Source organism: Lineus longissimus, chromosome 3 (assembly GCF_910592395.1).
Source record: "Lineus longissimus chromosome 3, tnLinLong1.2, whole genome shotgun sequence".
Classification (NCBI taxonomy): Eukaryota; Metazoa; Nemertea; class Pilidiophora; order Heteronemertea; family Lineidae; genus Lineus; species Lineus longissimus.
In genome coordinates this window covers 6702338-6723830 of record NC_088310.1, presented here as the reverse complement: position 1 = coordinate 6723830, position 21493 = coordinate 6702338, and the positions used below count along the sequence as shown (strand labels likewise).

Here is a 21493-nt window from a genome sequence, read left to right as displayed (position 1 = left end):
GCCTCGTTGCGTATTATTGCAGCGATGTTGAACGGTTTGCAGCGGGAACGAACCCAGCTTTCCTGAGCAAAATACCACATTTCGAGAGAGTGCAAACCCCATTTTATTTGCAAAAGAATGAAATGACGTACTAACGTAATGAAGATAGGATTTCTCTGATAAACTCCAAAATGCATATTGACATCCACATGCGCACTTGAACATTGTTTTCTTCAGGGCGACTGGTCCTTTGGAACAAGGTCGCAGCTCGACGCCTCAATGGGCGTTTCTGGTATCGACCTCCATGTTAATCTGAGCTGCACTGGTTCAAATTGACGGTATTCACGTCACGCTGCATGTAAGGTGATATTGCCTTTGTTCAAGAACAAAATAGTTCCGGCTTCAAAGGGTACATATAAAAAACATGGATTGAATTATAAGTTATAATACTCGTACATGTAAACTATTGCAAGGCAAAGTGGTACAGTGATTGGCCCTATAATTTCTAGAAAACAGCTGACAGCATCCGTAAATACCAACAGAAGCTAAAATTGTACCGGTACCAGGGTTCATTGTTACAAAATTATAAGATGAATAATTTTCATTGTCACTGCGAACGACGAAATATACGCAAGTGTATAATCGGAAAAATCACTCTCACAACAACGACCAATAATTATTTTAACGCAAATATCAACTTTTATTTATATAACCGAGGGTAGATTACAGACAACAATCAAAGATATACGAAGGCAGTATACATATAGGATTAACAATAATTCAAAGGCCTAATTTAAAAGACATCATCCACGGCAGGAGGTATTTCAGTATTTCTTACCCATAGAATGCCAATTATATTGGTGAGGTTTTAGGTCCGCAAGTTACTTACCCCAGAGTTCCTAGGCCCCGCGCGGGTCCTAGGCTCTGAGGTTCCCGAGAATGACTCCCTGAGTACATATCAATCTCTCCCTCCAAGGTTGCGCACATGCGACAACCCATTACCTCTCACGTGGATCAATATACCGGTAATGATTTTATACTAGACCGATTTAACTTTAAATAGTTTTACATCTATTTTGATGAGATAAGATTGTCTTGATTAAAAATTCTGGTGCCAGGCCTAAGATGAGAATCCCTATGCGTGTGCAGAGTTGTGCAAGTGTACAACATTTAAAAATGAGTAATTGTGGCCAACATGCTTCAGGTCTGTCCTAATACCAGTCATGAAGGGTCTGGCACTCAGCTCAAATACATAGGTAAATGAAATAGCCAGGGGCTATGTGCTCACCTTTGGGTTCATCTGAAAGAACGTAGAGGAAATATATATACCTATATATATTCTCGAGTCGGCGCTCGGGTTCAGAACATATTTCAAGCCTTGTGTTTGAATTCATAATAATGACATACAATATTCACACCTGTATGGCACTTTTTCTGTAAAGTTTTTGCAACACAATACTTTTGTCCCCCACTGTCATCAGAGTTGGGAAAACCAAAACCTCGAGTATGCCAAATAATAAATCGGGGAATCTTCACTCAAAAATTTCACAAACTATTACAACCATAATATATAACAACTGAGGTGTACTAAGGTGCTTTAAATTCTACCAAAATATAATTATCAACGTCATGATCTTTGAACCGGTATATCGAGCTTGATGGTAATACTGTGCCACACCAGAGTTCGGTAGGCCTACACCCCTTCCCGGGCATCTCCGTTAAAGCCTAGGTTTTGAAGGTTTAAACGGAGGAAACGGGTTCTCAAGACAAATTTTGGAAGCAGTGAAATAGAGGGCGGAGTTTTGTTCATTTCCTCTCTTCTTCCACTGTTCATGACAAACTTGAATGAGCTTGTATACGTGTTCATCTCGCTCAACATCAGGTACGATGGCGCGCTTGATCAGCTCCTCCCAAGCAGCTGCGTCCACTTTGATACTGGTATCAACCGGATTGGTAAGGTTAGCTCCGCCGGTGCAGATGTATGCTGAGAAGAGCACACACACCATGCTCCGGATCGCTTCCAGAGCATCTGTGACATCAAGAAGAGGAACTATCTGTCGGACACTCCAGGTACATGTTACACCGTGAAGCAACACAAAATCATTTCGGCGCTCATCTTCGGCCATGGTAAAAACTGTGATGATTTGGTCGAGTAACCAATCAGCAACTCGCACAGGGTCGGAAAGCCGGTCAGATGGTACTTTGATTTGATTTGCATAACCAATCAACTTGTCTCCTTTTTCGGTTAAGGCCCGGATCTGGTACTGCGGTTTGCTCGAGACCCAACCAGCTTCTAATTCAATGGACCTCTTTTCCATGTGCTCAAAAAGTTCATCATCACGCTTGAGAGCTTTCAGAACATCAACTATGTCGGTGTTACCCTTTCCAAACTTATTTATATCGTTTGCTGGTGCGTTTTTATCAAAGACGATAGGGATATAGGAATGCCTTAGGTAGGCCACCCCCTCCAGGATGATGCGAGGCTGCTTTGCCTCATACCCGTATCCCAGCTGAATCATCGAATGCAGTAGGGTGGCCTGAAGCCCATTCGACAATTGTGGGAACTCATTCCTCACCAGGGTGTCAACATCTCCTTTGCAGTCTTCCAGTTTCTTTGCATAGTAATTCAAAATGGAATAGAACCGGCCCCTTTTTCCAGTGACGTCATCCAGTTCTTCCGGAGTAATCGGGTCATCATCGACGTGGTCATCCTCACGGGGTTTCTCTGCTAGTTTCGCTTCGGCATACCATTTGATCCACTGCCTTGTTCGGTCCTCTGTTGCTCCGAGTCTCTCCAGCGCTACGATGCCATGAGAAATGTGGTTGGAAAGATACCGACGATATTCTACATAGTATCGCTTCGTGGAATGCTCTTCCAGAACTTTTTGTAGCCAACTCATGGTGATAGAAGTACCTGGAAAGACATTGTAAGGAGGTTCATTAATAAGGCGCTACGAGACGAAGATGAGGAACAATAACCCCATACTGAACTTCCAGCGGTATTGCCTCCATAGCCTCCGCTCATACGCGCGTTGTCTGTAGCTGAGCAATGTCAATACACTGAGGGTTAAGATGCAATATAAAACCCTTGCACATCCCACTCAGTTGGATGCTGAATTTAGCTCATCGCCGTCGGTGTGAAAGCTCATTCCAGGCCAGAAAAACATCTTTCTCTCTCCTTGGGACCAGATTTTGAAAAGGAAATTTATATCACTCAACCTCAGTCCCAGATAAAAAATGGCCCCATTTGAAAAGCTTTTTCTGGGCCACATATATGATTGATAGATGTTGCAGTGCTACAATATTACCACTAATTCTGCCTATCTCTCTATCTATACGGTAATTGTGGCTCTTGGCTCTCACTCAGCCATGTATTGCAATGGTTAATTTGACTTGCACATGATGAAAGGTTTCCGATGGTTGTATTGTATTATCATATAACAGATGATCAGATATAAATCTAGTCAACAGTATATATATAACACGATCCTAGAACACACACGGTATCACTATCAAGTATAGATTTATAGATTGCACTTGACATCGTGGATCAGCCGTTCTACATTGCCGATCCACCGTCGTTGTGCGTATATCCACTTTAGGACTGATATTCAACGCCGATGAATCGTCGATGAAACGTCAGGATGCGGTAGGGGAGGTATGCACTGAGGGAGGAGGGGGGGTCTTTGAAAAAAAACGTACACTATGCGTAGGCCTACAGGGGGAGGGGGGTCTTGCGTATACTTGCCTATATAGTCTTGCGTATACACAAGTCTTGCGTATACATGTACTTGCGTATATAGTCTTGCGTATACTCAAGTCTTGCGTTTGCGTATACGCATATGGTAGGCGGGAGGGGACATAAATCGGAATATATCGGCCGATTAATTACTTGCGCCGCAAAGGCCTCCCGCGAATGATGCGCCGCAACAATGCCCCGCTAAAAACACGCCGCAAAAGAATGCGCCGTAAAAATCTCGCCGCGTGACCCAATTTAAACCAATCAGGAGCCAAGGACGGTTTGAATTTTGCGGCAGAGGTATTTTCGCGGGAGTCTTCTGCACCATTTGCGGGGGACTTATGCAAATTTCGACACTTTAGCGGCGCACATCTTTAACCAATCAGAGTCATCGTAACTTCGTAAACCCGCCGCCAATAGTTGGAAAGTAACGATGTCTCTGATTTGCGGCTCAAGTAATTAATCGGCCGATATAATCTGATTTATGTCCCCTCCCGCCTACCATATAGGGCCTACGCAAGACTATATACCCCCTCCCCCCCGTAGGCCTACGCAACACAAGAACCATTTTCTGAAAAATTAGAAAATGGTTAAATGATAGATACACCCGAAAAACTCCGACTGGGTTCTGATGACACCCCACTACAAGGTTCAGCCTATAGCTGTTTCCCGCGCATTTTCCCACGTGTGCGCCATGTCAGAGGTAATGCGCAGTCCGCCCGCCGATCCAACTGTGGCGCCGCAGGAAGATCGAGTAATCGGGGCGGGGGGGGGGGGGTTAGGCAATTCCGGGAGGCAATGCGTACAAGGTGCACACAGGGGGGAGGGGAGCCTAAAAATCGGCGTTTTCGTGCGTACGTACTTAAATGGATGCTCCCTAGTTGCGACGAGTCAGGTCACAAAGGACAGCCGTGACTCAGCACAATTTACGAAATATAGTGTGATGTTACCAGCGGCGGCTCAAGGGCCTTGGGACAGCCGTGACTCGGCACAGTTTACGAAATATTGTGTGATGCTACCAGTGGCGGCTGAAGGTGTCAAACAGGAGCATTATAATAATGATTATCCTCCTGGCTAGGTTAATCCTGGGCCTATCCCACGCCAAAGTTGTCCCTTTCAGTTCAACATGGTTGGTTTCATGTTTGGGTCCCCTGTATCTCGGCCTGTAGGTTGTCAAAAGAATCCCCGAAAGAATCCTATCACTTACCAGCGAATTTGAACAGCTTCTCAACTATCCTATCCGTCTCTCTCAGCAATCCACAGCCGATATGCTTGATAACAATATTTCCATTCCGCTACTGTTGTGGCCTAGTTTTGCGCTCGGAACTCGGAACTAATCGGACAACCACTCGGCTGTGCGTCGGTTGTGGTTAGGTTCACTGTCTTCTTCATACAGCAGAGGTTTAATGCCTTGTATACTGTGCGCAGAGTGGCCGGGAGAGTGGGGTAACTGTCCTGACGACGTCATCTGGCCTACATTCCTATTAAAAATAGAGGCAAAAAAGGTGCCTGGTGTTTTATTTTTGTCGAGTCATGATGATGCAGTTAGACTCCCTGGGCAGCCCAATGCGCCATGGTTTGGGCGATGAGGAACCAGGCCAGTTCACTCTTGACACTGCGTCCGTAGATACAGTAGGTCCTACAGGCTTTTTCAGTAGTAAATGTCACATCCTTGTTATGGGCTACTACAGATGAAAAGGACGTGGATATTTACTTCTGAAAAAAGGGCTTGGGGTTTAGGGCGGTGGCTTATGCCTGGTATACTCCCCCATGTAGGGTACTTGTCAGGAAGATCTATATCTTGATGGATGCAAACACCTTGCTGGTCAAGATGCTCTGGTCTCAATCAAATATGAATTGATTTAATGGCAATTCCAATTCCAAGTGAGGGATTATCCATGAAGCATGGCAATTCCAAGAGGGCTAAATGGTATTTCTCCAATATGAATACATATGAACAATTCCAAGATGGAATTTGACCACTGGTCGCACGGAGCAGCATGCGTCTCACATGAATGGGCAATTCATTGCGAGGGCCTGACCCACTGGTCACATTGAATGGTATTCCTCTAATATTAAAACGTCTACAGTCAAAGCCTAGTTAAGGGCGAGCTTGACCTTTGGTCACACCCACTTGGCCACACTAAATGTTATTTCACCAATATGAATACATTTATCCCCAAATCCAAAATGAAGTTTAGCAACTTGTATTGTTGGTGTCAAATTAATAACTGCAAGTGACGGCTTGGCCACTGGTCTCATCAAGGATATTTCTCCCATATGGATGCATTCTTGGGGGACCAGTAAACATACGATTGAAGATTCCTTCTTCAACATTGGAATTTATGGAGGCTGAAGTGTCCATCACAATGAGGTGATCTACGCCATGGTTTAAAAAAAAAAGAAAAGCAAATGGTTCAATTCAACATGACACTTCATTTACTCTCATATTTGTACAAAACATATTTACAATATTTCACAATCTATTCACAAGTTTGATCGCAACCAAAGCCAACTGAGCCATTATGCAGGAAGCTCTACCAAAAAACAACAGAGGAGTTTGGTTCCAAAATCAGCTAGAATGTCATACATTTTTAAGCAAGAATGTTCAGAAGGGGGGGCGTTTTCCAATTATTTTCAATATGTATCACAGCTTTTTTCGATTTTCCTTGTCAATTTCAAAAGGTTTTCCTCAAAAAAGGCAATTCCCAGCCCCTCCCCCTTTGCTATCCCTCTGATACCCAATCATTAGTGCTTCATTATGATGTAAATTTCACATTGTAACCCAACTTTCAATGTCCCTCAACTGTTACTCTGTATTCTAAAATATACCCAAGTACATTATTGATTAAGCTCGTTTTGGAAACAGACCTTTCATTTCTACCACTTGAACACGTGACAGAGTGGTACAAAGTACATCGCAAAGACCCATAGTTGACTCATTGAACACATGTCGGAAATAAACTAATGCTTTACCAACATATCGACAGTTGAGAAGCTTCAGTGAAATAGAAGAATTTCATTGCAAAACACTACACATCCATCAAAATTATGAGCGAACGCAGTATTGCTGAAAGAAGGGCAGGTAGTGATTAACGGATGTGAAAACATCCAAATGAATAATATTTCTTAATGGTCCCAAATATCATAACTCCACCTTGGCTTTAGCAGTATGATTTGCACAACTGATGATATTCTGTCAATCAGCTGAGTAACAAAAAATATCTTGTTTGAAAAAATGATGACCTATCCAGCAAATTTTCAAGCCAAGACCGATGTACCATCAAATTAAAATCTTAAAGGTCCTTGGTTGTGACACACAGGTCCTTGGTTGTGACACTAAGGACCGCTACAAGGACCGCTGCAACCAAAAATTCCCATTACAATCATCAACGTCCTGTGACCAAGGCATTTAGAATACTGAACCGCAATAAATTTGCAGTTAAATCCATCAAGCATCAGTGAAATCTAAAACATCCACCAACGTCTAGAGCATGAAAATAAATGAACTATAGATTACTTCTGTAGTAAAAGTTGGTAACCATAGTGTACAAAGATCTGTATTCAAAAGTGATATAGTTTCAGAAAGAGGAGCAGAAAACAGCATTTACAAATGTACAAAATGATATGAGAAGAATAAATTAGTATGAACTTTGAGCAAAATTGTGACACCATGACTACGTCTCAAGCCAAAATTAAAGGATAATGGCAGACCCAGATTTTTGTCTCGTGTTTAGCTTTTTCTGTTTGGAAAAACTGAGATAATTACCAGAGATGAAGAGTAGAATGTAGAATGGTTCAAATTAGCTATTATTCCACATACAGCACTAATAACACACAGCTTCGACGGATTCGTGTGGAAGGACAGCTGTTACTATTATTTATCTCTATGATTTTGACTTGAGATGCACAAATGTAGTCTATCTTATTTACACTGACCATTTCAATACGACACAACAGTGGCCAATTCAACCTACTGCAACCTTGAAAATATTTGCCACAGGATTTCTTTGCGGTTGCCAACCTTCTATCGCAAAACGTTTGTGGATCAGGTCAGACTGCAAATTTAAAACACCCCCAAAGATTTTCTGAGTTACTGTGATTCATCACACAATCATGCATAATATTTTAAAGTTAATAGCACCAGTTTATATGTAAGTTTTCAACCCTGGTGGTTGAAGCAGTTCCAGAGAGTATTCTTACACCCTACAGCAAAATTGAGTACATCATTTGAACATCTTTCCAAGGTTCAGATTATGCTCTCCTTATTTACCTTCAAACAACTAAACACACAACCAAGAGTTATCCCAAAGCAATCACAATTAAACTGTGACCAATTAAAAGCTTACTAATGCAACTGCTTCAACCAAGTTGCACATATTTCTATCATTATTGATACCTTATTTTTGAATATGTTTAAAATATTCTGAGATTCTAGAAACCAACATTTTTAATGTCGAGTAGAAAAAGAATAAATCAAAATTATTAAGAATGCTATTGATACACTAAGTGCAAAAAGGAGTGAAGATTTCCCAAACAAATATCTCAATATATATGTTTGGAATAGAATTCCTTTTAACACAGTATTTTCCCCTTCCGATTTGTGAAATCGAAGATAACAATCTACTATTCTATATCATCTCAAGGTTGGTAAAGATATCAGAAACTACTTGTACAGGCATTTTTACATGGCAAAGTTGCAAGACTAAAAAACTTTTATTTAATGTTAATGTTCACTCTTCCTTACACTGAGCACCTTTGTTCTTAACACTGACATAGGCCTATTGCCTCTCAGTGCTTCTAATTCTAGTTTATAAAGTTCCAACTCAAGTAGGCCTAAATCACTTTGAAGAAAAGTTTTTAGACCTTGCAAGTATACCACGTTTTGATATATATGCAACAACTCACATTCAAATCAGGCCCCATGCAACAATCAGACAGAAGTACAAGATAGTGATTCAATTCACAAAAATAACCAAGCATTATTTAACAAGTAATTTCTAAAATATCTGAAAGAATCTGACGTGCTGTCCAGATATATTTCGTATTTGTTGACCACTGTAATACTGTAACAACTTCACGATGGAAGACACACTGACCTCACTAGCCACAATATTGTCTTAAAACTTATGCAGGTAATCCATCCGCTCCCCGATGCTTTTCACACATAGTTCCCAAAACGTTTCTGATAAGATCTGATGTGTTTGATTTTTGTTGCAATTGGAAAGCACGGTTGTGGCTTCAACACCACATCATTTCTTTCTGTCACCCAACCGATGGTGTCCTGACAAGTAACTAACCGGTCCCGATAGCTATCAGAAAGCCAGTGGATCACCCGCATTATCTAGTAAGCAAAGAAGATCATATCACTAATGACAAGAACACAGAATTCTTGCTGATAACTTTATATGGCTACAACGCTTCCTATCACCCAGTCAAAACACCATGTCTACTGACATCAGACAAGTACTGATAAGAGCACCATATAAAATCAGGACGACATCATGAAAGGGCGGATAAACTTTTACCACAAGTAGCAATCCTTCAGACACTATTTAGTAACCACTACAACAATTTGGCCCACCCTCTCAGTGGACCTTGATTTAAATACTGGATCCGGCCAGGAATCAACTGATATCATCTCCGCAACAGACGTCACGTCGAGTTGATGAATTCAAAACAACATTCTAGCACTAACAAGATTTTTGAATTACACACAACAATCTTGTTTGACACAATCATATTCAACGGAACTTTAAACCCAGAAATATTCGCGGCGATTCTGTTGCAAAATTGCAACTCTGGTGCTGCTTTATTTTAGCGTTTCACAACCCTGGTACAGTAATTTTGATTAAATTTCATGATCATCTGTAAATGCAAAAATAAAAACCAACATTTCTGGGTCTACAGTATCCTGATGTGACACTATAGCTCGACTTCTAAAAAATCACAAATGTCAACTCCAATCGTATAATGTGTTATTGCGTAACTTCAATCCAGCATAGCAAACTGACAAAATCTGACACGAAAAGTCACAAATAGTATATTATACTAAACGATCAACGAAAATAAACAGGCATGTGGCTACAGGAGATCTTTATCAGATACGTACGAAGTCTCATTCATTTTGAAATCCTCTCCTCACCTCAAAGGACAATACGCCACAAGAGGCTAAAGAGTTCATCGTTTCTTATTGCACTTTGTTATGTTTGTGACCAGATCACTCATTGGCAAATAGCCGCACAGTTTCAAGTCTTATTTTGTGTGATCGTGTCATTTGCGTTTTTGATGAGAGCCCTGATGTGCAGGCGGTATCTCTATTGCTTGTCCATCACCAGTATGAGCTAACATCACCTAAAATGAAGGAAAAACTTAATAACTGACGAGAACATCGAATATATAAATGGATATTTCATTCCTTTAGTGGTGACATGAACTGAAAGTAAATGACTATGTAGATGGAAAACTTGATAGGTCTGGTCCATAGGAAATACAAATCAGACATATTTTGTCAAGCATTGTACCTAACCCTTGGCAACCTAGTTGCAAATTATCAGGCTTATCTCACCAGCTGTAAGTTATCGGGCTTGCATGTATCTGCACCAAAAAACAGTTTACTGCAGAAGAAAAATCAGCTGATAAGGCAAATTTTGCCACAACTGAAACAAAAGCTACCCTATCGTCTGTGGTTTTAGATACACTTTAAATAAAAACATTTCAGTTCTCTAATATCAAGTTCGAATCATTGGTGCCGCCTTAGAATAGGTCGGCTTGTTATACACCGGTAGTGCTTTTATACTGTCACGTTTTGTCTCATGGGCACTTTCCAACAGCTTACCTGTGAACCTAACTGTGAGCTGAGAGAAACTGGCACGGGTATTGTGAAGTATGATTGACCTACTCCGTTCTGTTGGTCGCCACCCGCTGCCAACACTGATTGCTGTGGTAGATTGAGTATATAGCCCTCACTTAAGGCGTTGAGGGCATTACCGGTGGCAGGGGTGGCGTAGACTAGACCTTGGGGCGTTTGATACATCATCGTGCCACCGCTACCTGCACCTTGACCACCAGCACCTGAAAGATGAGGACATGAAGTTATTTCAGATTCAAAGACCACAAAATCTACTTCAGGTCTGTTTGAGTAAGCACAACTTTTCTGCTGAGACTGTAATGATTAAGACTGTTGTCTGTTGCATGATGATGTGATCTTGAGGCTTGCCAGAACTCGTCAAGAGTTTATTTGTTTACCTGTACGACTCTTGGTAATAACATGTCTGACACGACCAGACATTCAGTCAGGTAAAAACTTCTCGCCTATCAAGCATCTGTACAATACCCTTGATGATTATTTCAAGTCTCTTCAGAACCTTCCAAAAGCTCAGGAAGCCTAACGACTTTTTACAACTGCATGAGGCCAATGGTAAGAGACATATCAGACAACTCTACCTGATAAAACAGTGATACCACCTCCAGTACTTTGTGTCGTCATCGGTGCACTGCTCGCTAAAGTCTGTAATTCTTGTTGCCCAGGACTTGTACTTTGAGGGCTTCCACCAGTAGCAGTCAACCCTGAAGGATGAACAGTCATTTAGAATATCAAAAACATTCAATCTCGAAAAAAATTTTGTTAAAAATATATCGAATTTTGTTCAGAAAGCATTCAGGACAGAATTCCCTCCAGGAAATGAAAATGCCAATTCAAACAGGAACAACAACTGCTCCAGTTTCAGTGAGCCCCTCTGCTTGACGATACAAAAACTAAGAATGATTTCGAATTTGCCACGGTTTTGTAACAGACATGGCTGAACAACACGCCATGTTGATAAGCTGCTCATTTACCCAGGTGATCTACATGTGCCAGTCCAAACATGTCTTAAGGATGGAGGTACACTGATCCAGACTTGCCAAAAAAGTTCTGCATTGGACACCGCCAGGAAAAGGTCCCAAGGTATACCAAAGGAAACCCGGAGAAGGCTGTGGACTGGGAAAGGCAGGCACTAAACAAGATATTGCCATGGGATGCACAAGACAGGGCTGGCACTAACTTATGGCTGTCTCGCACTCTCTAAAGATCCGTGATATGGAGGAGTGCACAACATCGTGTTATAGGTACTCCAATCAATACCCCTGGGTGATATATCATATAGGTTTTGGCGTCGCATAACCAACCAGTTTAGTTGGTGCGACCTGCAATTGAGCCATGTGGTTGGAATGCAGATGCTGATTCGTTGTTTTGCAATCACGCATCTTGTTGTCCTGGCTTTGTCACAGCAACTGTCTGGCCTCATGCACAGGAACACAATAACAATTCAGTAAACATGGGTTTTTAAAACATGCAGTTATTGTAAAAGTGTCTAATAAAGCGTCAACTCAAGGAAATGAGGCAAGGCCTAAACCTAATCACACAAGGAATGGGCTGGTTCAGAAATAAAGAGGGTTTGAACTGAATTTGGTCGACAAAACAGGTGAGGTGCCAAGCCAAAAATTCAAAATCCAAAATTGGGGTTAACTTGGACTATCGACAGGAGCTAATTACTAATTATGAAGAAAATAAAATGAGCATTCTCTAAAAAAATTCATAACTATTTTCTTGTATGCTAAAATAAAAACTATGTTACAGGGTTCGATGGGGAAATTCAAATACTTGCAGCAGAATTCACTGTTTGAGTCTGCATTTCCCTTTGATGGCAACAGACTGTAGCCTAAAAGTAAGGAATAGAATATGTTGTGCCAAGACCAAAAGTGCATTCAATTGCAGATGGGTGGAACGTGCAAACTGGACAAAAAAAATTGTGCAATGCTATGGATGGATATATATATAAAGTCCTCCTGATTTAACCAGTTCAAATCATCTGACTTCTATTGAACTTCATTGGTCTTTGTTCTGAGAGGTTGGCGGTTAGTGCTGCACGAAGATGTGGTCAGTTTGTGACAAACAGGACTTAGTTGGGCCATGCCAGGGGAGGAGACATCAAAAGGACAATCACAGCCACTAGTCGCAGTGACAACTGTCTTCTTCAGCATTCAATTTTCAAGATCACCCTTCAGTCATATCTCCAGCTTTGAAGACTGGTTGGGACAATTTCCAATTGTCTAGACTTAACAACCAGATGGACACAAATGTGGTTGAGAATGAATCAACAGGACCCAAACCAAAGTCTGCCGCAAATCAATTGTTTTACTCACCTGCTAATGAAACCGCTGGTATCCGCAGGAGAGCCTGCTGTTGTCCTGCTAGCTGACCTAACTGGGTACCCTGTAGGCCACTAATCGTAATAGGGGTTCCTTGAGCAAGATTACCAGCTGAATTCAAAATACAACAAATAACAAGTCTTTTATATGCAACAGCATTGTTGATATTGTAATTGCAGATGCATTATTCAATCAAACATGATACCATATTTCAAGATCACCTCTCTCTTTTGTTCATAACCAAGACAAACAAACATTCACCACATACAATGGTGCTTCCCCCATGATGTCATCATCTACAAAGTTGGCAAAGGCCCTGAAAAGGTATGTGACACCTCCTCACAGCTAAATTGTTCCAGCCCACGTCCCACTTATTCCAAGTTGATCAAGCTAACCTGCCTTACCTTGTTGTTGAATTAACGTAGCCAGCCCACCAGGAATATTTGGTAGCTGCATAGAGATGCCTCGATTGGCGGCACTTGGTATAGTCGTCACAGATGAACTTGGGTTCGGTGTTGACACCGTCGGAGGTACTGAAGGCATGGCACTGAGAGTCACTGGCGTGTTGGGGTTCGGTAAGAATGTCGGTGTCGAGTGTGGGGTGGAGTGTGCGGGCTGGGGAAGCATTGTCACAGTCGACTGACTCATCGAGCTCATAGATGGCGGTGGTGTTGGTGCTGGTGGCGACGGACTCACACTTGGAGAAATATTTGTCGCCATTGTGTAGATCGCGGGCCGCATGCCATCATTCTGGAAATACAAAATTACAATTGACACGATTTGGAAATACCAGTGCACAGCAGTAAGAGGAATTGTTTCTACCTGAAACACCAGAGGTCTCTACTTGCATCTACACACCGCTTTTTGACTCTGAATTTCTGAGTCAGGAAATTGATTTGTTCTTGCAAGACGTTTAAAAAGGCCTACACAGTTCCGTTGAAAATTTTCGTTAAAATTTGTTAATTGTTTTCATCCTATCATCCATACACATAGAGAATGAGAAGCCATCTTTATACAGATGATTAAATACCTTTGGCTCCCAGTCTCTCCAGGTAGCAGTTACCTGTTAGGAGTAAACATACCCTTGAAAGATGAATGAGTGACTTGTTCCAGACAGTTCTCTGTTTCTCCTAGTCACTGGCGGAGGGGCCACCTCAAAAACACAAACATGCTTAATCGGGCAGAGTACCTTTTTGGCCAACTGACCTAATTGAAGAGACCAAGGAAAGTCAAAGAACACAAATTTTTAATCTACCATGGAAACATTTTATGCCTTTTGCAGGCCTAACAAAACATGCCAGTGGGTCAGTTTTAACAAAACAACTTAGTCACAAATTTGGTCCAATTATAGGCCTACCTTTTTTGCTGTGGACTAACTGTCATTGGTCGTATAAAAATCATAATTTGCTCATCTATTTACTGTAATTATATCATATTTGAATAGTATCATGACCATTTCTGTAATCATCACAACATTTGCGAAGTAGAACAACCATGTGCTCATAATCACTGACCCCTTTATTTGGTAGTGATGACATAATAGGCTGAAAAAGCATACAATGGTAAATACTTCTCTGATCAGTCAGGAAAAGCCTACTCAATAGATAATGATGCAGTATCTGCTGTTATGAGCTGGATCCACTGATCCCTTAACCAGGTATGGCTTTGTAATTGAGGCAAGTCTAACCATATTGAGAAGGTCCCTTTCCTGCTATCTAGCGGCAATATTTTTGAGAGTGAAGCCAGATAGCTGAAATATTGGGTTACAACCATCTGGCATTTATGGCCGTGGATCCATGCCATATTTGGAAAGTTATTCCTTTAGCATTGCCTTCTTATTTACCTGTGGGCCATAAATAGCACAGCCTCCCCAGTTAGGCTGGCTTGCTATATTTACATAAGAATCTTGAACACATGAATGATGTGTTTACCTTAGGTGATGTTTGTTTTACACAGAGCATCACCAGGTATAGCCTATCTACCTATGTACATTGCACTAAACTGGGGCAAGCAGAGGTAGCTACATTTGTTCAGTGAATGTATACGGATGGGGCCATGTGTGGTTATCTACCAGCTACCCTATCTCTTCAGCATAAGCAGGCCTGTCTGTCCATAAATGTTTTTCCTCCTGTCTGCTGTGGGATGGACAGCCAAAGGAAAGAGATTAGAATAACTGCTGATAAAAGGGCTTAATTCCAAACAATCAAACCTTTACTACTGCTGTATATGAACATCATAGGAGATTGTTCCTATACTTCCCCAGGATGAGAATTCTATGAGAAAACCAATTTTTGGCAGGGCATTTTAAAAGACTAAATTGACAGCATACCCTGCTGTTCATGGCTGCTTCTTCTTCTGTAACAGCATAAGTGAGGTCTGTCTCTTCAAAACCAGTTGGATTCATTCTTTGATCGATGGCGTGCTGTTGTCCTGGCGCCATTGGTGGAGGATCAGGCGAATTCAAACATGTCTGAATTAAAGCCTTGCCACTTTCACTCGTTATCATGGGTTGTAATTTTCTTGTGGCAAATGTGTAGACATGGCCAGTTTCGCTTGCCACAAGAAGCATCACTTGAGTCCCTGTCAAAGTTGACAATTCATAAGCCTGAAAAGAGGACATTTAGATACTCAATCTTGCGTAAATTCAGACCACCATACTTGTGGATCATACGAAATCTATACTTGATGTAACTAAGAGGGTTGAATAAAGAAGCGACTCTGACCTCTCACATTGATCTTGATAAACTCTAAATAAAGTCAGAAACAGAAACATAAGCGGTTTGACGTCTTCAATGGGATAGTTCAAATGCAAAGCATGTAACTTATTGCCAAAATTCATTCTCCGAAGATGTTACAATGAGTTATTTTGGTTTTTAACCTCTTCACGCGCCATATGAACTCCGCCATACAAACTTCCACTGTTCTTAATCAAAGATGGTACGGTATCATTGACATAAACATGAATCAAAGATGACGACACAGTGGAAAAGATGTCACTTCACTGCGCCAGGTATGTAACAATATAATTATATCATTGCCAAGTCAGAGGAAGCCGCAGCTCACCATAACTGTAACAAACCCGTAGTTGTGCCAATATTTAGGTTTACAGCGGCTGCCTCGGTTCAACTGCTGTGACAATGTCTTATCATTTATGTAATGTTCCCCACTCTGATGTCCGTCCAAGGTCCCTTGTTAGACTCGGAGGTCAAGGACGCCAACAAATTTAATCTTTGCGCTATCATCATGCTTAGAATTTTACCACTGTAATTGTACAAGAGCTTGGGTATTGTGGGCATTATTCGGGCATTCGGGAGTGGAAGGAAACACTGAGATGGTCCCTCATGTCTTGGATGCATGCAAAATATCAAACCATGCGGACACTCACTTTTTTCATGATACCAGTTTTTCGTTTGCTGAATGTGGTGTACCGTCTCAATTTGTTTTCAATGAATTCCATCTTGATTTTTACCCGACCCTTTGTTTTCTTCGAGGCTTTGCCATGCCGTCGGATATCCATGTCAGAGTCAGAGTCCGACATGTCGTGCATTTCAAGAAGTCCAGCTTCTTCTGGAGTTCTTTTGACAACCGTGACTTGAGATGTCCCCGGCACTGTCAAATTGTACGCCGAATGAGCGTTGGCCACGGCCACGCCATTCATCACAGACTCATACGAATGGTGCTGCATGAGGTTGATTGTTTGGAGAGGATCACTAACAGTCGTTCTTTCGCCCGCACCCGCCATAAATCGAACTAACACCGCGAACACGGCCTGAGAAAGTAAATGAAATCGATTTCCTGGCTTCTCCAAAACTGGAGCCGAACAACACCTAAGATGTGCACTTCCGCGATGAACTGCTGCAAAAATATTATCGTAATTCATGCATACTAGTCTCACCAAAGTGTGTATGATTACTGATTTACTTATAAAAAATGACAAAAGGTTGAAATTATTTGAATTAACTCTATTGATTAAGAGCTGTCAAAACCTACAAACCGCATCACTTTGCGCGTGATTATAAAAGTAGATCAATTGCCCATGTTTGGAAAGGTGTCGTCCCCATATAAGGATTCTCGAGCCAAATTTGGAACGAGCACCTGATTGGCCTCAACCCGGAAGTAAAAACGTAAACATTAAAACGTGGTCCATGAATGAAAACATGTGGTCCGTTTGTGTCATTTCAAGGGTTTTTGCCCTTTGCACTGATCAACACCAGGTTGCAGTTCGGGCATGAAGTACAGGTCAGATCAAATTAGATCAGAGAAATATTGCAGTTACAATTCCCATATGGGCCCACTTCATATTTTTGGCAATCAGCCAAGTTGCAGTAGCCAGTAGTATTGTGAAGACTGTCCTGTGACCAGGAAGCAAATATTGCTCTCCCTGCACTTGCCATCCATCTGTATTTTGAAATGGGCAATCTGCATTTGTAATTTGTTGGCTATGGTGGATCTGTGATCATCAAGTCTCCACTGCATGACCGTGATGGTGAAGTTGTGACACAATGGATACCGTCACATCGGGGTGTGGGACGTGGTACTCTGTGTGACTGCCCAGTGACATTTCAATAGAGCAATGTAAATCCTTGTCTCATCCTTTAGAATGTCTAAAACATACTGTCAAGTAGGTCATATACATAGCTGTCGGATTCTTTTTGCCTGCATCCTCACGAAAGTTCTGAGGGCTCCTGGCAGACTTTACATTACAACCAGCTTAATTTTTTACCACAAATTGGTTTCAATATCACAAAATGAAGTAGAAATTTTTTTTTTTAACAGTGATAAGAATATGATTTATTCCATGAGCTATATACACCATTTATGAACATAATACAAGTTTGAAACAGTGAAATATTATTTACAAGGAATGAAACTGTACAAAAATAAGATTATTTCAAACGGCTTGGCCTGTACAGTGATCTAATTTTTTGATCAGTATTCCATAAATTCATTTTTGAATGACCACATCTCTGGAGACTTTTACTGCGAAAGAAACATAATGGTCAAATTTCACCAGATGTACTTCCCAGATGAGATGTTGACTGAATTCTGCAGGCAGATTCGGAGATAGCCGCCACAGAGTTTTTAAGTAACTGGGCTGTAAAGCATATTCATATTATGTTTAAGTTTTCCATTTCCAGCACACCACTATAACACAACAATACCACAATAGAAAATCGTTTTTACAGACACCGCAGTCAGCAGAAGTTTGAACGTAATTTCCATATTTTGCATCTGGTTATGCATGCACATTGACAAGTCACCAGGCCAACCAAGCCATAACCAAGGTGGGTGGATGCAAAATCTGAAAATTTTGGTCCTGACAACCGTGAGCAAATTCAAAGGCCTCAAAAGAGTATTTTTCAAAAGTTCCCATCCACCCTATAAAACCCAAAGTCCCCACAACAAGTTTTCAATCACTCCCAAACCAGTCCTGAAATTTTGGGCGACCAATGTTTTGTTACTGGATCCTATTTGATATACATGACCTTCTCTCATGTATCTTAACAACCAAAAACCCATTTCTTTGAAGCAAATGGTTTTTGTAACAACCCAATAAATATACATATATATACAGTTCCTGTTCAACACAAAAATAAATATTTCAGACGCATCCAGCCCTACTTGACACCCGTTCTTGAAAACATGACTTCCGTAAAGTAAATTAGGACGCACACTTATCCACCAAATTCTTAACTCTTTGCTATATATAGGTCACAATTCAATGGAAGATTTAATGGCCGTCTTGAATGGTCCAAAAGATGGTCATGAGCCATTTATCTGCAGTACTTCGTATAAATTCAACCCAGAGAGAAACTAACACCATGTCTGAAACTTCCAAAATGGCCAACTCAATTGCCAATCACTAACGACCTCCACACAATAATGTACAAATCCACTTGCATGGATTCAAAATTTACTAAATTCTTTCTTGATTCATTACTCAAGCTTCGACAAGGAACTTGTACAAGAACTCTTTTGATTTTCTCAGCTCTTCCGATAGAATGGAAAATATTGATGAAACTTTATACATACATTTTTGCCACAAACTTTCAAATGAAAAAACATTCATGAATGAGCATAACATTGTGTGGAATGAGCAAAATTATCTAATGAACTGTTGTGTTTGCACTTTAACTTCCAAACAATTGCAAACGGTTTTGACCTACCTATCAACTGAGACTGGCTAAGTCCAAAAAAGCATTCTTGGTGGTAAATGAAAATTTGGAGACAACAAATTTTCTTGGCAGTTTTTTCAAACAACTAGGACCAGTGGTCAACAGAATGTGGTTACACACAGCAAATGCAACACAAATCCGTTTTCGTAAAACGTTTTAGATTATTGCACAAATATCTTTACAGTCCTGAGGTATCACAGACATTCCAGACAACTTTTCAAGTGATTCAGTACTTCTCTGTGTCTATTTTGACAACAGCAACCTGTGGTACAGCAGCTGTGTCAGGCTCGGCTGCGTCTCCTCCTTCCATTCCAGATATTGTCTGCAATTCTCGTTGTCGTACAGCTTCTTTTTCCAATTCTTCTTCAAACCTCTCTTCTTCTTCCTACAAGTAAGAAAGAATATTGTATAATCACATAATTTGACAAAGATTTTCTTTGGCATTTGTGTTGTCTTATCACAAATGCTTAAATTTGCCGACAAATTACTCTACGCAGAAATTACTGTAGCAGATGCCTCTGCGAGTAGGACAATCTCTAACATGGACACAGATTTTAACCCTAAAACCTTTCATTCAATTTTACCTCTATAATGAGGATACCTCACAAGTAAGGATATAGTACTCAATCCAAAAGGTGTCCTTAATAAAAAAGTTGTACTGTAATATAAATGATGCATATGAGGAGTTAGATTGCCAAGTCAGGATGTCTAATCACTGTATAATGCATATAGGCTATCATAATGTGATTGCGGAAAAACTGAATTGTTGCAACATTTGAAGAGACAATTCTGACTTATGATGGAAGTATTGAGACACAAATCTGTAATTAAATCCTCAAACATGAGTCAATAGTCTTACCTCTGCCTTTATCCTATAAAACTCATCAATAGCTGACTGATATTTTGGTGTTGTGATGCCAAAGAACCATGCCAATTTCTCACCGCAGAAGTCAGCATCTGCAATGCAATTACTGTTGTTTTATCAAAACATAAAAATCAGTAAACCATTTACTGTTAAAATGCAAGTCTTGCTGGATGAACATTTGGGAAACACTGGATCAGGAATATTTTGGGTAATGCCAGTGAAAAGTTGAGGTCCTTGAATGTTCATATGTCCATTGCCCTGGTCAAGGCCAAAGTGACATGGCATTGCGATACTGCAATATCTGTTGGTGTAGATAAGCAGCATCTTCATAAAGTGCATTTTCTTCACTTTTTAGCCAGTATGAGTAGTGCTGACATTGTGACTGGGTGATGTCTTTTGCTAAGAAGCACAGGATTTGCTCCAAGTCAATTAGGACTATACATGTACTTACAAGACAGTGCCTTGAATGATGCGGCAGTGAAGTAGTACCAAAACCAGGGCATCCAAGTCAAAGTTTTCTGAAATGAAAAATTAGTTTGAGATGATCTGCAAAGCAAATGGAAGATATAGACTATTTCCAATTTCACTGCAAGTGCAAAATATATCTAGTGTATGACTCTGACATTACTTGTAGAAGTTGTAGTTCATTTATCTTTGCTTTTGTACAAAATCAGAGACAGAGGAAGACCAGGTAGTACCCAACTGATTATGATTAAAGTGCACGTGACTGATTTGGAATTTTTCGAACACTATTGTCACCGCCACTTACAGGATCAACAAGTGGGGGTAATTCTTCCTCTTCCTCTTCATCAGTTGAATACTCTTCCAATGTGCCATCACTAAAATGCAGTATTCGACGAGGTATTTTCCTTTTTTTCCCATCGCTTGATACTGCCTCTTCCAATGGTACAGTTGTGTAAACATCTTCCGGAGAAACCTACAAAATATGTTGTAAATGTATCATACTCTCACGAGTCATACCATTGTCATTACCAGACCACCATGCAGTACGCAGTCTCAATAGGCAGCATAGTACTAGTAGCACATTTATTTGACATTCTGATATAGCGTAACACTAACACTTAACTAGGATACACGATTTCCTATCTGGGAATGTAGATTGTAACCGTATGTTGTATGTGAATGCGGCGTACAACATAAGCTAAAATTGCATATTTTTACTATCAGATCAGTCCGACAAATGGTTAAAAATATAAAACCCCGTATAAAATTTACTTATTTTCGGACAATCAAAAACCCGACCCGACTTTTCGACAATTTTCAAGACGAATTGCAGGCATTTCAAGAAACAGAGTTGATAATCAATACCTAAACTCAAACTTGAGCTAATTACCTGGGAGATATTACCCGGGATAGGGTCTGAGGGAGGCAATATATTCTGTGCAAAAGCAGCCCGTGAAAGTTCAGACGCCATTTTGATGCTGTAACATTTTCTCTTTTGCGCGAACGTACTGTCCAGCCGTCGAAAGTCTGTAATATCTCTGATGAAGCTACCGCCATCTTGGGCGAAATCGTACAAAA

General features: G+C 40.7%; 3 protein-coding genes across 4 annotated transcripts; all 3 read right to left on the bottom strand.

The window, feature by feature from the left end:
* Positions 1-408: 408 nt before the first annotated feature.
* LOC135485594 (uncharacterized) lies at positions 409-5110 on the bottom strand. The gene is made up of 2 exons (XM_064767792.1): positions 4926-5110; positions 409-2893 (listed from the first exon to the last, which is right to left on the bottom strand). The coding sequence occupies exon 2, from the start codon at positions 2877-2879 to the stop codon at positions 1698-1700; it is 1182 nt and encodes a 393-aa protein (XP_064623862.1). The 5' UTR covers positions 2880-2893; positions 4926-5110; the 3' UTR covers positions 409-1697.
* Positions 5111-6134: 1024 nt separating this feature from the next.
* LOC135485592 (serum response factor-like) lies at positions 6135-16725 on the bottom strand. 2 transcript variants are annotated; one of them, XM_064767790.1, is made up of 8 exons: positions 16296-16725; positions 15240-15515; positions 13315-13660; positions 12905-13021; positions 12367-12420; positions 11165-11287; positions 10557-10792; positions 6135-10072 (listed from the first exon to the last, which is right to left on the bottom strand). In XM_064767790.1, exons 1-8 carry the CDS (start codon positions 16650-16652, stop codon positions 9992-9994), a joined length of 1590 nt encoding a protein of 529 aa, XP_064623860.1. In that variant the 5' UTR covers positions 16653-16725; the 3' UTR covers positions 6135-9991. The 2 variants fall into 2 exon arrangements, with proteins under 2 accessions (XP_064623860.1, XP_064623861.1); XM_064767791.1 differs by lacking the exon at positions 12367-12420.
* A 964-nt stretch (positions 16726-17689) lies between these two features.
* LOC135484720 (protein FAM177A1-like) lies at positions 17690-21412 on the bottom strand. Its single transcript, XM_064766370.1, has 5 exons — positions 21306-21412; positions 20721-20888; positions 20403-20469; positions 19946-20043; positions 17690-19471 (listed from the first exon to the last, which is right to left on the bottom strand). The coding sequence occupies exons 1-5, from the start codon at positions 21384-21386 to the stop codon at positions 19313-19315; spliced, it is 573 nt and encodes a 190-aa protein (XP_064622440.1). The 5' UTR covers positions 21387-21412; the 3' UTR covers positions 17690-19312.
* Between the last annotated feature and the right edge of the window lie 81 nt (positions 21413-21493).

Coding starts and splice junctions, on each gene's coding strand:
- LOC135484720 (XM_064766370.1), bottom strand. CDS start 21,386: ATGGCGTCTGAACTTTCACGGGCTGCTTTTGCACAGAATATATTGCCT. Junction 20,889..21,305: donor TCCCGGGTAATATCTCCCAG/GTAATTAGCTCA, acceptor CATATTTTGTAG/GTTTCTCCGGAAGATGTTTA. Junction 20,470..20,720: donor TACCCCCACTTGTTGATCCT/GTAAGTGGCGGT, acceptor TTTTCATTTCAG/AAAACTTTGACTTGGATGCC.
- LOC135485592 (XM_064767790.1), bottom strand. CDS start 16,652: ATGGCGGGTGCGGGCGAAAGAACGACTGTTAGTGATCCTCTCCAAACA. Junction 12,421..12,904: donor ACCAGCGGTTTCATTAGCAG/GTGAGTAAAACA, acceptor CCTTACTTTTAG/GCTACAGTCTGTTGCCATCA. Junction 10,793..11,164: donor TGGTATCACTGTTTTATCAG/GTAGAGTTGTCT, acceptor CTCATCTTTCAG/GTGCTGGTGGTCAAGGTGCA.
- LOC135485594 (XM_064767792.1), bottom strand. CDS start 2,879: ATGAGTTGGCTACAAAAAGTTCTGGAAGAGCATTCCACGAAGCGATAC.